Below are 15129 nucleotides of genomic sequence, written 5' to 3'. Positions count from 1 at the left end.
TCCATGCAGAATGAAGGCACCCTATATATAGAAAGGAGCAAACCTGTGATATTTTAGGGAGCAGGCTAGCAGGCGGGGCCCATGACTTACATCACAGGAGCCTACACAACACAAAACACTGTTGCTGTATGTAGGTTTTATTTTATTTGTTTTTTATCTTATATTTTTATCTTATATTTTGGAAATGTACATCCATTTAAATTTTTTGGGGGGACCCCAAGGGAGTGGGGCCCTAAGCTATAGCTTGTTTAGCTTATATGTAAGTCCAGCACTGGCACGGCAGCTGCGACAAAATAAATTCGCTCTTTTGTAGCGTTTGCCAAAGAAATGTGGGTGTGAGCTGCGAACAACAACAATAAAAAGTCGGCAACTGGCAGCCTCTAACCTTAATCTGCCCCCTCCTCTCTTCTACTGCCAAATTTCCAAGAAAATCAAACCTCAGCAATGAAGGAGCTGGAAAAGTGCTAGGAAAGCACTTATTTACAGAAGTGATCCAATTTGCCTCACACTTCTGGGGTGTTCTCTCCAAAGGAAGGATGTTCTTGTTTTTATTTATTTAAAGAAAAATAGAATTAAAAAGAGGAAATCGTTGCAAAACGTGCATGCCCAGAGGGGTGAGGACACACAAAAACAAAAACAGAAATAGAAATTTCCATCACGGGAAAATAAAAGAAAAAGAAAGAATACATAAAGGCGGACATGAAACTTGCAACTTCTTATTCCAAAATATATTGCTTTTTCTATTCGGCCTTTAATCCAATGAGCTTCTGATAGCATACAGGGTGGGGATTTTTTAAAAAGCTGTTTCCATCCTTTACAGGTGTTACAGAACAAGAAAGGAAGATAAGCGTTCCCCAGCAAGAACAGATAAAGAGGCTGTTCAAAAGAATTGCATATCCCACCCTAAATATATGTTACATAAAAGTAACATGGTTCGTCTTGACGTGGGGAAATTACAAGAATTTTCTCTCAAGGAGGGTTGGGATTACAGCGAGGGACGAAAAGGTTTAGCTTCTCCCCACAATTATTATTATATAATAATATGAAGAATTAATACAAAGTGTTTAGCACAAGAAAGGCCTGGAGTGGCCTGCTCCTTGGTCAGCCATTTTGCAGAATACAGCCTGCTTGCTTCTCCTCAAGTAACAGGAGTAGAGACTTATTTAATCATTTTTATAAATAAGTAAAAAGGAAGCGGAACATTCCAGAAAGGAGATTTGAATCTCCCCTGAGGGAGCCGCCCAGGCTTCTCAACAAAATCTCCTCAGGATGGCTCACGTGGGCATTCTTGGGCCAACCTGATGGAGTTGGGCCGAAAAGATTCATACACACCAGAGTCCATCAAATTTGGTGTTTTTCCCCTTCCCTTGTTGCAGGAATTTATGTATAGGTTTGGGGGGGGGGTTGCCCCTCCAGCAGAAATCATGCACATGCAGCCTACTGCCAAGATCAGCACAATCGCTTTTGTGACTTTTGTGACTTGTCCCCACAAAACACTTCATCACAGTTTCTTCCTATCTATTCAAAGGGCCTTTGCTGCACGATACCAAATGTAAGAATTCACTGATCAATGCATGTATGTACTGGCTCACAGGGAAAACTTCAGAAATTCATATAGACAGGTGAGCTCAGCTGCTCAGCAGCCCCTCTGCCTGAGTGATAATCCCTGGCATCCTGATACCTGAGTGCCAGACAGGTAGCCAGTCCAGAAATAGCAAACCCAGATGAAGACAAAAGGGTGTGATTAACTTGGCTGGGAAACAGGGAAATGTAAATATCTTTTTTGTTACACTTGATGGGTGTTTGGTGGAGGGCAAGGGCAGGGTCCAGGATGCTCAGATTACGACCACCAGACCTCCCCTTTCATGATGTAACCGTGATGTATGAGTGATGTAGTTTGGGGGGGGTGTAACATGGGGATGAGCAGCTAATAAAAGTTTGGGGGCTCTTTTATTCGGGGCTTTTATCTTGTTCCACCTTGTGGCAGGTGGGAGTCCTGTCGCGACAGTCTTCAATAAAGACCAAGCCTACTGGCTGCTGTTTTGCTCTGGTATTCCTGGCTGGTGTCCTTCTTTTTTGTCCAAGGGAGCCCTCAGATTTCTCCGTTAACACCCTCAATAATTAAAAATATTTGGTTTCTGAGCATATATACACAGTGAATGAAAGAGCACCCATGCTTCTGCAATGAGCTGGTCAGACTCTGTTTTTCCCCCAAGCCAGCTTTATTTAGAGACTGACTTCCACCCATCAAACAGTGTCTTGAACCACACTATACATTTAAAGCATCTTCAATTAACTTAATGTTGGATGTTTTATTGTGTTTTTAATATTCTGTTGGGAGCTGCCCAGAGTGGTTGGGTAACCCAGTCAGAAGGGCGACATATTATTATTATTATTATTAGCACCCAACTTCTCCCACAGAGTCCTGGGAACTGCAGTTTCTTAAGGGTGCTGGGAATTGTAGCTCTGTGCGGGGGCAGAACTACGGTTCCCAGGATTATTTGTAGGGGAAGAATGTGCTTCAAATATTGCACTGAATGTGCTTTAAATAGCCGGTCTTCAGCTGCAGGGTTGCCGTGTAAATAAATAGTAATTATTGTGATGGGTCATTCCCCGCTAGTGGGTCTGATCCACGGTCAGTCACAGCCGGAGCACAACCTCCATGCAAAATATATGGCAAAAGAATTGTACACAGCTGAAAACGCTGGCCGTGTTAAGGTAAATTCAACAGTGTAACCTATTTAAAAGGAATGTAAAATGGGGGCAGGGGGCGGGACTTGATTCAGATGGATATATAAGAATATGGAGGAATTATGGGTAAATTAAAAGAACATTGGATAGGGGAAGGAGGGAAATCGTTGAATGTATGGGTGTAATGGAAGACAGAAGTGCCTGGCGTGCTCTGGTCCATGGGGTCACGAAGAGTCGGACACGACTGAACGACTAAACAACAACAACATGGGTGTAATGAAAGATGTTAATGTGGAAATGTAAAATCTGAAAACTTTTAATAAAAATTAGTGGGGGGGGGGTTCTTTTTAAAAAGATTAAGAAATCTGTCCCCAAAGGCATGTTTGGGTTAAAAATGCATCTCTGGAAAAGTTGAATACTGCTTTAAATGCATACAACAACTCTTCCCCTTAGTTCTGGCACTCCTCAGCGAGAAAGGATTTCAGGGCTCATTCGGTTTACGATAAGGCGGCGCACCGAAAAGTAGCTGGTCGTTTTCCTCGCTCACCTGCTTCCATCTTTACGATTTTGATAGCAGCCAGTTTCCCTGTCTCCTTGTTCCTTGCCTGAGGAGATACAGAAAGGAGAATGTGTTTAAAAGATGGGCAAAGGCCTAAACGTGGCTGGAGACCAGGGTCTCGGCTATACAGTTGCAAACAAAAAGTTTTAAATGTGTTTCAAAGTGCAAAACGCGAACGTGGCACCAGATGGCGGAAGTGAGCTATGCCAAATTTGATGTATTTTTCAAAACTTTTTTTAAAAGCATTTTCACAGTGTTTTTTTATATGAGAGCTCCAATTGGAGAACAGCCTTTACCAAAGGTGTCACAGGTTTTGAAGACGCTCAAATTGAGGGCAAAAGGGAGAAACATGCTAGGAGGAAGGCACGCTTGGCAAATCCGCACTGTGATCAGTTCCCGTCCAAAAACCTATGTCCCCACTGTGGAAGGACATGTGGATCCAGAATTGGTCTCCACAGTCACAGACTCAGAAACTGTGTTTATGGAAGACAATCTTACTCGGATACAAGGGATCGCCAAAGAAGAAGAAAGATTTCCTCATTTTGAAGAATGAAGGATTGATTTTCTATGGAGTGTGTGCACTTAAAATTCGTGTAACAGCAGCAAACACACAAGCCGGGCTTTTTCCTGTGACAGGCAGTTTGCAAAAAGAATGGCACAAAATTATCAATGACAAGTACAAAACAGCTATTTGAAGGTTTAAAAAACCGATCAAAATCAACAATACGCTGAAACCACATATCAACACGCTACAAACCTGGGTAGGCCTACCTAAACAAAATATTTTTTAGCAGGAGCCGAAAAGGGTGTAATGAAGACATCTGCCTGATGCCAATATGCAGGGAGTTATTATTATTAAAATCAGTTTTGAGTCTTCCTAGATATTTTAGTGACCCTGTTGTTATGTATTGAAGTTCTCACCCTGGGCCAGCAGGGGGATGCTGTAGATAGTTATGCAAATGATGGATCGAAAGTGACGTTCAGTGATTGGATAGTTTTAGAAAGTTGCTGCTGTTGTGTTGTAGTGGAGCTCTATATAAGCAGGCTGACTGAGCCCTTCAGTTCAGTTCTATTCTGGCCTCTGAATAAACAAGAGCTGTTTGAAGAATCGCTGTGTCGTCTGATATGTTCACCCACAACTTAACACCTATTAGTATTTGTTATAGTGTCTGCTGAATTTTATTGTGGGGTTTTTTATTTCACGCCATTCCGATCTACATCTGAGGAAGATATAAATGGTTTTCTTAAAAAAAAGAAAGATAAAAATAATGTGTTCAGCCTAGCAGCAGTTGTGAAATTATCAGGACAACAAGCTTGTTACTGGGTATAGCTGCTCACCACACCACTGATTTGTATCATGTAGGGAGGGGAAATGGCTGCCAGGAACCTATAGCCTCTCCAACAAGCAAATATAGTAAAAACTCTATTTTGGGGGCAGACCCCAGCAGCGTTGATTACAAGTTCCAGCCGCTTTTATTGCTTCCTGTTCAGCGTGGCTGGAGGATGAATTGCCCCTTGATTGCCCCCCCAATTAGTCGGCTTCTATTGACATCGATTGACATGCTGTTTTCCTTTCCTTTCATTTCTCTTCTTCTTCTGCTCCCAAAATTTTTGCCACAAATCAGGTTGGGAAAAACACAGGAAGGGTGGCCAGGTGGGCATATCTGGAAGACAACGGTTTGGCAATGATATCATCCAGAGGCACATCAGTATGCAGATGACACCCAGCTCTACCTCTCTTTTAAATCAGAACCAGTGAAGGCGGTGAATGTCCTGTGTGAGTGTCTGGAGGCGGTTGGAGGATGGCTGGCGGCTAACAGATTGAGGTTGAATCCTGACAAGACAGAAGTACTGTTTTGGGGGGACAGGGGGCGGGCAGGTGTGGGGGACTCCCTGGTCCCGAATGGGGTAACTGTGCCCCTGAAGGACCAGGTGCGCAGCCTGGGAGTCATTTTGGACTCACAGCTGTCCATAGAGGCGCAGGTCAATTCTGTGTCCAGGGCGGCTGTCTACCAGCTCCATCTGGTACGCAGGCTGAGACCCTCCCTGCCCACAGACTGTCTCGCCAGAGTGGTGCATGCTCTAGTTATCTCCCGCTTGGACTACTGCAATGCGCTCTACTTGGAGTTACCTTTGAAGGTGACTCAGAAACTGCAATTAATCCAGAATGTGGCCACTACACTGGTAACTGTGAGTGGCCGCCGGGACCATATAACGCCAGTCCTGAGAGATCTGCATTGGCTCCCAGTACGTTTCTGAGCACAATTCAAAGTGTTGGTGCTGACCTTTAAAGCCCTAAACAGCCTTGGTCCTGTATACCTGAAGGAGCGTCTCCACCCCCATCATTCAGCCCGGACACTGAGATCCAGCGCTGAGGGCCTTCTGGCGGTTCCCTCACTGCAAGAAGTGAGGTTACGGGGAACCAGACAGAGGGCCTTCTTGGTAGTGGCACCCACCCTGTGGAACGCCCTCCCATCAGATGTCAAGGAAGCTTTTAATGTTTAATAGACTATTGTATTTTAATATTTTGTTGGAAGCCGCCCAGAATGGCTGGGGAAACCCAGCCAGATGGGTGGGGTATAAATAATAAATTATTATTATTAAGCAAATAAAGCATAGCAATAACAGACAAAGGAAGAACTACAGCAGCCTCCAGGGTATAGGCGCCAACTCGGGGAGCGGGGCCTGGGTCCTGAGGCACCCACAAAATTCTGACTGTGGGTGCCTGACCGGTTGACCTAACGTAGAGTGTGCATGACGTCACATGGTGTGCCGAAGCCCAAGCGGATCCGTCGCACCCTCCAAATGACCCATCGGGCTTTTTGCAGGGCCTGCCGGGTCTCGTCACAGTTGCAGGCGGCTCCAACAGGGCGTGACAAAGGCACGCGCATGGGAAAGATGCATGCATGCCACCTCAAGTGCAATGTAAAAAGATAAAGGTACCCCTGCCCGTACGGGCCAGTCTTGACAGACTCTAGGGTTGTGCGCCCATCTCACTCAAGAGGCCGGGGGCCAGCGCTGTCCGGAGACACTTCCGGGTCACGTGGCCAGCGTGACATCGCTGCTCTGGCGAGCCAGAGCTGCACATGGAAACGCTGTTTACCTTCCGCTAGTAAGCGGTCCCTATTTATCTACTTGCACTTTGATGTTCTTTTGAACTACTAGGTTGGCAGGCGCTGGGACCGAACAACAGGAGCGCACCCCGCCGCGGGGATTCGAACCGCCGACCTTTCGATCGGCAAGCCCTAGGCGCTGAGGCTTTTACCCACAGCGCCACCCGCGTCCCCCCAAGTGCAATGTAAATGCAGTTATAAACAGGCAGGAGATTCGACTGTGGATTCCTGTGGCCTCACTTTGCTTGGGCCTGCATCCCGCAGCTCAAAGCGGGAGACTGGTGAGAGAGAAAGGAGAACGCAAGCTGAAATATTTTGGCAGAGAATACAGCTGCAGCGCTCGGCTCCTTTGATAGTATCAAGCAGGATGTGAGCCGTTAAGCTAAGTGGGTAGGTGGGCTTGCAACACAGGCTGCCCTTCCTCCACGAGGCCTCGGAGATAGAAACTGTCAAACCAGAGGGGAAAGGGGTGTTTCCATGCCTTGAAACCACCAAGGCATGTTGTAGGGAAACTTAAAGCTGTGTACAGTGGTACAGTGGCGTAGCGTGGGTTGTCAGCACCCGGGGCAGGCAAGTAATTTGTGCCCCCTAACCCGTGGATTTGCGCCCCCTAACCCTAACCCCCAGATGTTGCACCCGGTGCGGCCGGCCCCCCCTGCACCCCCCACGTTACGCCACTGCAGTGGTACCTCGGGTTACAGACGCTTCAGGTTACAGATGCTTCAGGTTACAGACTCCGCTAACCCAGAAACAGTACCTCAGGTTAAGAACTTTGCTTCAGGATGAGAACAGAAATCGCATGGTGTGGCACGGCAGCAGCGGGAGGCCCCATTAGCTAAAGTGGTGCTTCAGGTTAAGAACAGTTTCAGGTTAAGAACGGACCTCCGGAACGAATTAAGTTCTTAACCTGAGGTACCACTGCACAAGAATGCTTTGTACACCTGCATCTAATCTTGCCCCTTTCTAAAATTTATGTACAGTGGTAGCTCAGGTTACAGATGCTTCAGGTTACAGACGCTTCAGGTTACAGACTCCGCTATCCAAGAAATAGTACCTCGGGTTAAGAACTTTGCTTCAGGATGAGAAATCATGCAGTGGCGGCGCGGCGGCAGCGGGAGGCCCCATTAGCTAAAGTGGTGCTTCAGGTTAAGATCAGTTTCAGGTTAAGAACAGACTTCTGGAACGAATTAAGTTCTTAACCAGAGGTACCACTGTACACATGTGCCAGATTCAGCTATTCCCCTCCTCAAAGAAACTTGGGAACTTCAGTAAGTAACTGTAATAAACACATAATAATTAGTTGGGTAAGGGTGCTGGGAGCTGTAGCTTGTGTGTGTGGGGGGGGGGTAAACTACAATTCCTGAAATTCCTTTTTTGAAGGGGGGGTCCTTTAAAGGTCTGGTATGTATATGCAACCATTTTTACTCACAAATTTATTAACAACAAAAATTAGAAATCGACGAGATCAGAGATTTACTGAAGAATGGGAAATTTTTTCAGAATATATGCATAATTTAAGTGAAAAACAAATAACGCTTGTAACGCTTGTAATGAAGCTTTGTAAAAATGAAAGATAAAAATTGGAGTGAAATAAGATTTAATTTACAAATTAATTGAGAATTAAGAAATGTGTGGGAAATTAAGAAGGGAAGGAGTACCAGCCAAGTTGTGGGAAGTCAAAAAGTGAGAATGGTTTAAAAAATTGTATGAATTGTATTAATTTGTTTTATTTGTAAACTGAATAAAAATTTTATATATATATATATATATATATATAAAACAAATTTATTAACAACAATACTGTGGGACAAAATTAAGTACAAAGTGCTTTCTGTCCATTTCATTTTTCCCCAGTTTCTATCCCCCCACCCCTGATCTTACATTCATCTCATTCTGCCTCAGTTTCCAAATTTTAATCAAGAGCCCTCATGAAAAATCCATCAGCTTTTTAATGCCAATTTCTGCTAATAAACACTTATATGGTGTTAGCCACTCTGAGCCCGGCTCAAGCCGGGGAGGGCAGGGTGGAAATAATAATATTTATTACTATTAATATTATGTTTATTATTGCCACCATTTGTCGTCCCCCCCAACCCAATGTCTTTTCCTATGTTGTTTTCACCAATGTCTTCAATTCTTGTCACACTTTCCCCTGGTGCGTGAACATTTCTGTAAAATGCAAATTCTGAAGGATAGCTGAGTTTCAGTTTGCATGTTGTTTCGGGAACTGAACCAGGAAATGTGACCTGAAACCAATTTCTCCCCTCTCCCTGTACAATTTGCAGAAGTTGCTGCCGTTCTGAGCATTCCCTGGGAGCACCTCTCAGGAATAACAGCTTTTCTAGATGCTGCAGAAAAGCTATGGTGTTCGTCCACATACGAACACATCCGAGTTATTCACTCCCCATTTTAATTCCTCTCCGACCAGTAGTATCAGAAGGCAGGCAAGCTCCTTCTAAGAAGGGGTGGATGGTGGGGCTTAGATGGGGATCGGGCCCAGGCTACCTAGAATATTGTATCTCCCTATACAAACCTGGATGCTTTTGAATTCTGGTGCTGGAGGAGACTCTTGAGAGTCCCATGGACTGCAAGAAGATCAAACCTCTCCATTCTGAAGGAAATCAGCCCTGAGTGCTCACTGGAAGGACAGATCCTGAAGCTGAGGCTCCAAGACTTTGGCCACCTCATGAGAAGAGAAGACTCCCTGGAGAAGACCCTGATGCTGGGAAAGATGGAGGGCACAAGGAGAAGGGGACGACAGAGGATGAGATGGTTGGACAGTGTTCTCGAAGCTACCAACATGAGTCTGACCAAACTGCGGGAGGCAGTGGAAGACAGGAGTGCCTGGTGTGCTCTGGTCCAGGGGGGTCACAAAGTCGGGCATGACTAAACGACTAAACAACAACAACATACAAACCTGCCCGCATGCTAAGATCCTGGGGTGAGCACCTTCTTTGGCTCCCATCAACACCAAAAGCGTGGTTCATGGTGACACAAGAGAGAGCCTTTTCTGTAGTGGCTCCCATATTATAAAATCCCCTCCCAAGAGAGGTTAGATTGGCTCCCTCTTTGTTATCCTTCCCCCAACAGGCTAAGGCCTTCATGCTCAGACAGGCCTTTGGAAACTAAGGTGCAGATTGTGCTGATCACTGGGTCCCTATCAGGGGAAATTGGATTTTAATTGCTGGTACTAAACGTATTCTGCAGAATCTCAATTAATGTTTTAACTAGTTTGTTTCTATTACTCTGGATTTTATGATGTTGTCTTTAAGTGTTCTAAGCCTCCTTGAATCCCAACTTGGGACAAATATATGAATGCAGATAAATGCAAACCAGAAACACAGCACATGGAAATGCCGTTTACCTTCCCACCGGAGTGGTACCTATTTATCTACTTGCACCCAGGGGTGCTTTCAAACTGCTAGGTTGGCAGGAGCAGGGACCGAGCAACGGGAGCTCACCCCGTCGTGGGGATTCGAACCGCCGACTTTCTGATCAGCAAGTCCTAGGCTCTGTGGTTTAACCCACAGCGCCACCCGTGTCCTGTCATGGCGGCTTATGGCCCAAGAAATAAATGTACCCATCACGTTTTCCAACCAGTGAAAGGAGCTTCTAAGGCTGAGCCTTGAGCTGGAAATTAGGAGGGAAAGGTGAGGAGGAGAGGTCAGGAACTAGAGTCCCCAAGGCCCAAATCTGGACTCTTGGGAGGACCAGATGGTCCTTCATTTGGAGCCTGCCAAATTGCAATGGCCCATCTTACAACATTCAGCTTCACTGAACATCCACGAATTCTAGTGTGACAACAGGAGAGAAAAAACTACAGTGGTACCTCGGGTTACATACGCTTCAGGTTACAGACTCTGCTAACCCAGAGGTCCAGCTCCGAGGGCCTTCTGGCGGTTCCCTCACTGCGAGAGGCCAAGTTACAGGGAACCAGGCAGAGGGTCTTCTTGGTGGTGGCGCCCGCCCTGTGGAACGCCCTCCCACCAGATGTCAAAGTGATAAACAACTACCTGACATTCAGAAGACATCTGAAGGCAGCCCTGTTCAGGGAAGTTTTTAACGTGTGACATTTTAGTGTATTTTTCATCTTTGTTGGAAGCCGCCCAGAGTGGCTGGGGAAACCCAGCCAGATGGGCGGGGTACAAATAATAAATTATTATTATTATTATTATTATTATTATTATTACTACTACTACTACTATTATTATTATTATTAAATAGTACCTCATGTTAAGAACTTTGCTTCAGGATGAGAACAGAAATCGTGCTCTTGATACGTATATTGATATTCAATCTTATAGAGACTACTTTTTCTTGGCTTAAGCTTAAGAGACTGATTTGCTTAGCCTCTACCACATTGAACATTTTACCTGTCCTTTTCTGATTTCACATTGTTAGGGGAGAGGGAGCCTCCATCCCATAAATTTCCCTTGCATTTACCTCTCTTATGTTCCATGGAGAGAATTATCAAGGCAGACAGAAGGACTATTGCCATGCGCTATCTCTCCCAGTCGAAGTGTAGTCTGTCTCGCAGCTTTAAAAAGCAGGCAGCGCGTTGGGCACAGAGACCAGCATTGTGTGGTGGATGAAGCACTCAACAGAGCAATGAATTCATGCTCAGCTATGACACACACTAGGACGGCAATGGCGCACATACCGGGAGGAACGCATCAAAGAACTGAGCACAGTTGTCGTTACTTCTAAAGATTCATAGGACTGCGCTAAGCTACACCACAATGTTGCTGGGAAGATAAAAGGAGGGAGTGATCAAGGTTTCCCCAAGGTCTTTAGGGAAAGTGTGGGATGAAAATGTGGCCGACAACACACTTCTCAGCTTTTCCAATATCATGCAGCTATGAGTTCCACAGGCGAACCCTACTCCATATTTATTTCTTTTGTCCTCAAACCCAGTTCAATTAGTATGCGGCTCTATTGCCGAAGATGCTTTTCCTATTTTAAACAGCTCCAGTGATTGGCAATGCTGGATGTTTTAAAGAGTGGCAGAGAGAGAGATTAGAAAATATACCTGGCAGGGGACGAAACCAAGAATAAAATAGAGCATTTTAATTGATGCAAAAGGAAGAGGTGGGTTTTCCCTGCCAGAGCTACGATTATATTATGAGGAATCCTGTTTTTCCTGGTCAATTAGTGTGAAGAAGAAGAGGAGGAGAAGGAGTTTGGATTTGATACCCCGCTTTATCACTACCCGAAGGAGTCTCAAAGCGGCTAACATTCTCCTTTCCCTTCCTCCCCCACAACAAACACTCAGTGAGGTGAGTGGGCCTGAGAGACTTCAAAGAAGTGTGCAGCCCCAAGTGTGTGATGCCCTCAGCCATTCAGTCTCTCCAGGAAGGAGCAGCGGTTTGGTTGCTTACCTTATAGACTTCTCCATAGGTCCCTCCGCCAACTCTCAGAAGAAGTTCAAAGTCCTCTTGGGGGTTTCGGGTAGAAATGTCTAGGGCAGCTCTTTCCTGGGCATCCATTGTTCAGTGAATCCCCACCCCACCCCCCTGCCACCCCAAGGCGGAGGTTTGCAAACTCTGCGACGCTCTCACTGCGCGTGGGCGTCAGAACAGCAATGTGGTCAGGGCACTTTATAAATTTCTCAGAGTTCTGCTTCCTGATTTGATGCACGATTGGTTTCTGCGAGCTCCACTGTGGCCTTTAAAGCCCTGTGGCGGGTATACAGAGATCACATTGGTTCCTCTCTATCGCATGGGTAGGCAAACTAAGGCCCCGGGGGCCGGATCCGGCCCATTCGCCTTCTAAATCCAGCCCACGGATGGTCTGGGAATCAGCGTGTTTTTACATGAGTAGAATGTGTGCTTTTATTTCAAATGCATCTCTGGGTTATTTGTGGGGCCTAGGAATTCATTCATTCCACCCCCCCCCAAAAAAAATATAGTCCGGCCCCCCACAAGGTCTGAGGGACAGTGGACCGGCCCCCTGCTGAAAAGAATTGCTGACCCCTGCTCTATCTTCTCCTCTTCGCTGGCCCTTTTGCAGAATCGGTTTCCCTTGGGGAAAGGACTGGGGCTGGCGCACCGGCGGGGAACTCCACCCCAGGGGCCACAATGCGGCCCTTGGGACTCTCACTGGTCACACCCTGCACTGGCCTGGCTGCAAATCTTCCTTGAGAGTCCAGTATCCGTTCTCAATGCAGCAGGGGAAAACAAGCAAGCAAGACCCAAAGAACAACAGCACTCCCCAACCACTTGAATTCAAAAATATGCTGCCTCCCACCTTTGAGCCTTCATCATCATCATTTATTTATACCCCACTCATCTGGCTGGGTTCCCCCAGGCACTCTGGGCGGCTCGCAACAGAATATTAAAAGCACAATACAGCATTAAACATTAAAAACTTCCCTAAACAGGGCTGCCTTCAGATGTCTTCTAAAAGTCTGGTAGTTGCTTATTTCCTTGACATCTGATGCGAGGGCATTCCACAGGGCGGGCGCCACCACCGAGAAGGCCCTCTGCCTGGTTCCCTGTAACTTTGCTTCTCGCAGTGAGGGAACCGCCAGAAGGCCCTCGGCGCTGGACCTCAGAGTCCGGGCAGAACAATGGGGGTGGAGATGCTCCTTCTGATATAGAGGGCCGAGGCCTTTGGGGGCTTTAAAGGTCAGCACCAACACTTTGAATTGTGCTCAGAAACGTACTGGGAGCCAATGAAGGTCTTTCAAGACCAGTGTTATATGGTCTTGGCAGCCACTCCTAGTCACTAGTCTAACTGCCGCATTCTGGATTAGTTGTAGTTTCTGGGTCACTTTCAAAGGTAGCTCCACATAGAGCTCATTGCAGTAGTCCTAGCAGGAGATAAGCAGAGCATGCACCACTCTGGCAAGACAGTCTGCGGGCAGGTAGGGTCTCAGCCTGCATACCAGATGGAGCTGGTAGACAGCTGCCCTGGACACAGAATTGACCTGTGCCTCCATGGACAGCTCTCAGCCACGGAGAGCTGTCCATGAATTTGTCCAATCTTCTTTTTAAACTGTCCAAGTAGGCGGCCAAAAGCTTATTGCGGAAGTGAGTTCCATTGTTTAACTATGTGCTTATGATGCCTGCAGGTCAAAGGAAGCTCCCTTGTCAGTGGTATAGTCCAGGGTCACTGGAAGTCGAAGACCCCTTACTATTTCTACAGCTGGGTCTCAGTCTCCAGCATCCTAGAGCCACCTGACCAGCATGGAAGGGGAGCTTTCTGTCCATTGTATGCTCCAAAACTAAGCATGCAGGAATACTGAAAATGCAAGGTGCCCCAAATCATTTGCTTATGTATGTGCACAGAACACAGTATGATCTAGCAGAAAGGCAACAGCTGGAGATTTGCACCGATTGTTGCAATACATCCACAATTACAAATCATTGTGTAATTGTGCAATTTTAGAAGGGGGCATAGCTGTGACTATCACTTCGCTTCTGATTTTGCCACTACGCTACCGTTCCTTGTTACCACTGGGTCAGACTATATGCCCACGATGCAGCCTTGTCTTGCCTGACGCTGGCTCTCCAGGGTCTCAGCCAGAGACCCGCGTTCCCCTTCCCCCACTCCTTGAAGCTTTTCACTGGAGATGGTGCAAAGTGAACCAGATATCTTCCCACAGGTGCTCTGCCACTGAGCGAAGGTTCCCTGGAAACGATGCCTTATGAGGAACGGCTAAGGGAGCTGGGCATGTTTAGCCTGGAGAAGAGGAGGTTAAGGGGTGATATGATAGCCATGTTCAAATATATAAAAGGATGTCACATAGAGGAGGGAGAAAGGTTGTTTTCTGCTGCTCCAGAGAAGCGGACACAGAGCAGTGGATCCAAACTACAAGAAAGAAGATTCCACCTAAACATTAGGAAGAACTTCCTGACAGTAAGAGCTGTTTGACAGTGGAATTTGCTGCCAAGGAGTGTGGTGGAGTCTCCTTCTTTGGAGATCTTTAAGCAGAGGCTTGACAACCATGTGTCAGGAGTGGTCTGATGGTGTTTCCTGCTTGGCAGGGGGTTGGACTCGTTGGCCCTTGTGGTCTATTCCAACTCTATGATTCTATGGTTAAGTACTTAATTCGTTCCGGAGGTCCGTTCTTAACCTGAAACTGTTCTTAACCTGAAGCAGCACTTTAGCTAATGGGGCCTCCTGCTGCGCCGCTGGAGCACGATTTCTGTTCTCACCCTGAAGCAAAGATCTTAACCTGAAGCACTATTTCTGGGTTAGCGGAGTCTGTAACCTGAAGCGTATGTAACCTGAAGCATATGTAACCCGAGGTACTACTGTATATCCTATTGCAAGGATGTCCAATCAATAGATCCCTTGCTGATCCTGGTAGAGCGCAGGATCCTTATCGCGTCCAAAACGTTAGGGGGGGTGGAGCTAAAAACGGCCCAGCTGCGTCGTAAAGGAGATTAGGAAGCGTGGCCAGAATCATGCACCCGTCAGCCTTTCTCAACCTGTGGGTCCCCAGGTGTTGTTGAACTACAACTCCCATCACCCCTAGCTAGCAAGGCCAGAGCTCAGGGATGATGGGAGTTGTAGTTCAGCAACATCTGGGGACCCACAAGTAGAGAACCGCTGTAACCCACTGGCACCTCCATTTGAACTGCATGCATGGCTGTTGCCCCGGCGCTGGTCCCAGTCAGCAGGATCTCTGCTTGGTGCAATTTAAGTCCAGTGCAGTTTAAATCTGCGCCCAAGAAAAGTTCCGATTTCAAAAACCAAGCACAAGTTTCTAGTCCTCGCGCGAAAGAGCTGCATAGAATCTTCCAAGGGAGGGGGAGGAGC

The 15129-nt window shown here is 46.6% G+C and overlaps 1 protein-coding gene across 1 annotated transcript in view; it reads right to left on the bottom strand.

The window, feature by feature from the left end:
- The window catches only part of MAP4K1 (mitogen-activated protein kinase kinase kinase kinase 1), a 65342-nt gene extending 52912 nt beyond the window's left edge, over window positions 1-12430 (bottom strand). Inside the window, exons 1-2 of the mRNA XM_083455020.1 lie at window positions 11742-12430; window positions 3239-3296 (exon numbers count right to left, since the gene is read on the bottom strand). Coding sequence (XP_083311146.1) covers window positions 3239-3296; window positions 11742-11849 — 166 coding nt within the window. The 5' untranslated portion in view covers window positions 11850-12430. The remainder of the gene's footprint in view (window positions 1-3238; window positions 3297-11741) is intronic.
- Window positions 12431-15129: the final 2699 nt, after the last annotated feature.

This window comes from Podarcis tiliguerta, assembly GCF_965153285.1.
Source record: "Podarcis tiliguerta genome assembly, chromosome: 8".
NCBI classification, from domain to species: Eukaryota; Metazoa; Chordata; class Lepidosauria; order Squamata; family Lacertidae; genus Podarcis; species Podarcis tiliguerta.
Note: the sequence above shows the minus strand (reverse complement) of the source record. Positions and strands in the feature narration are given on the sequence as shown.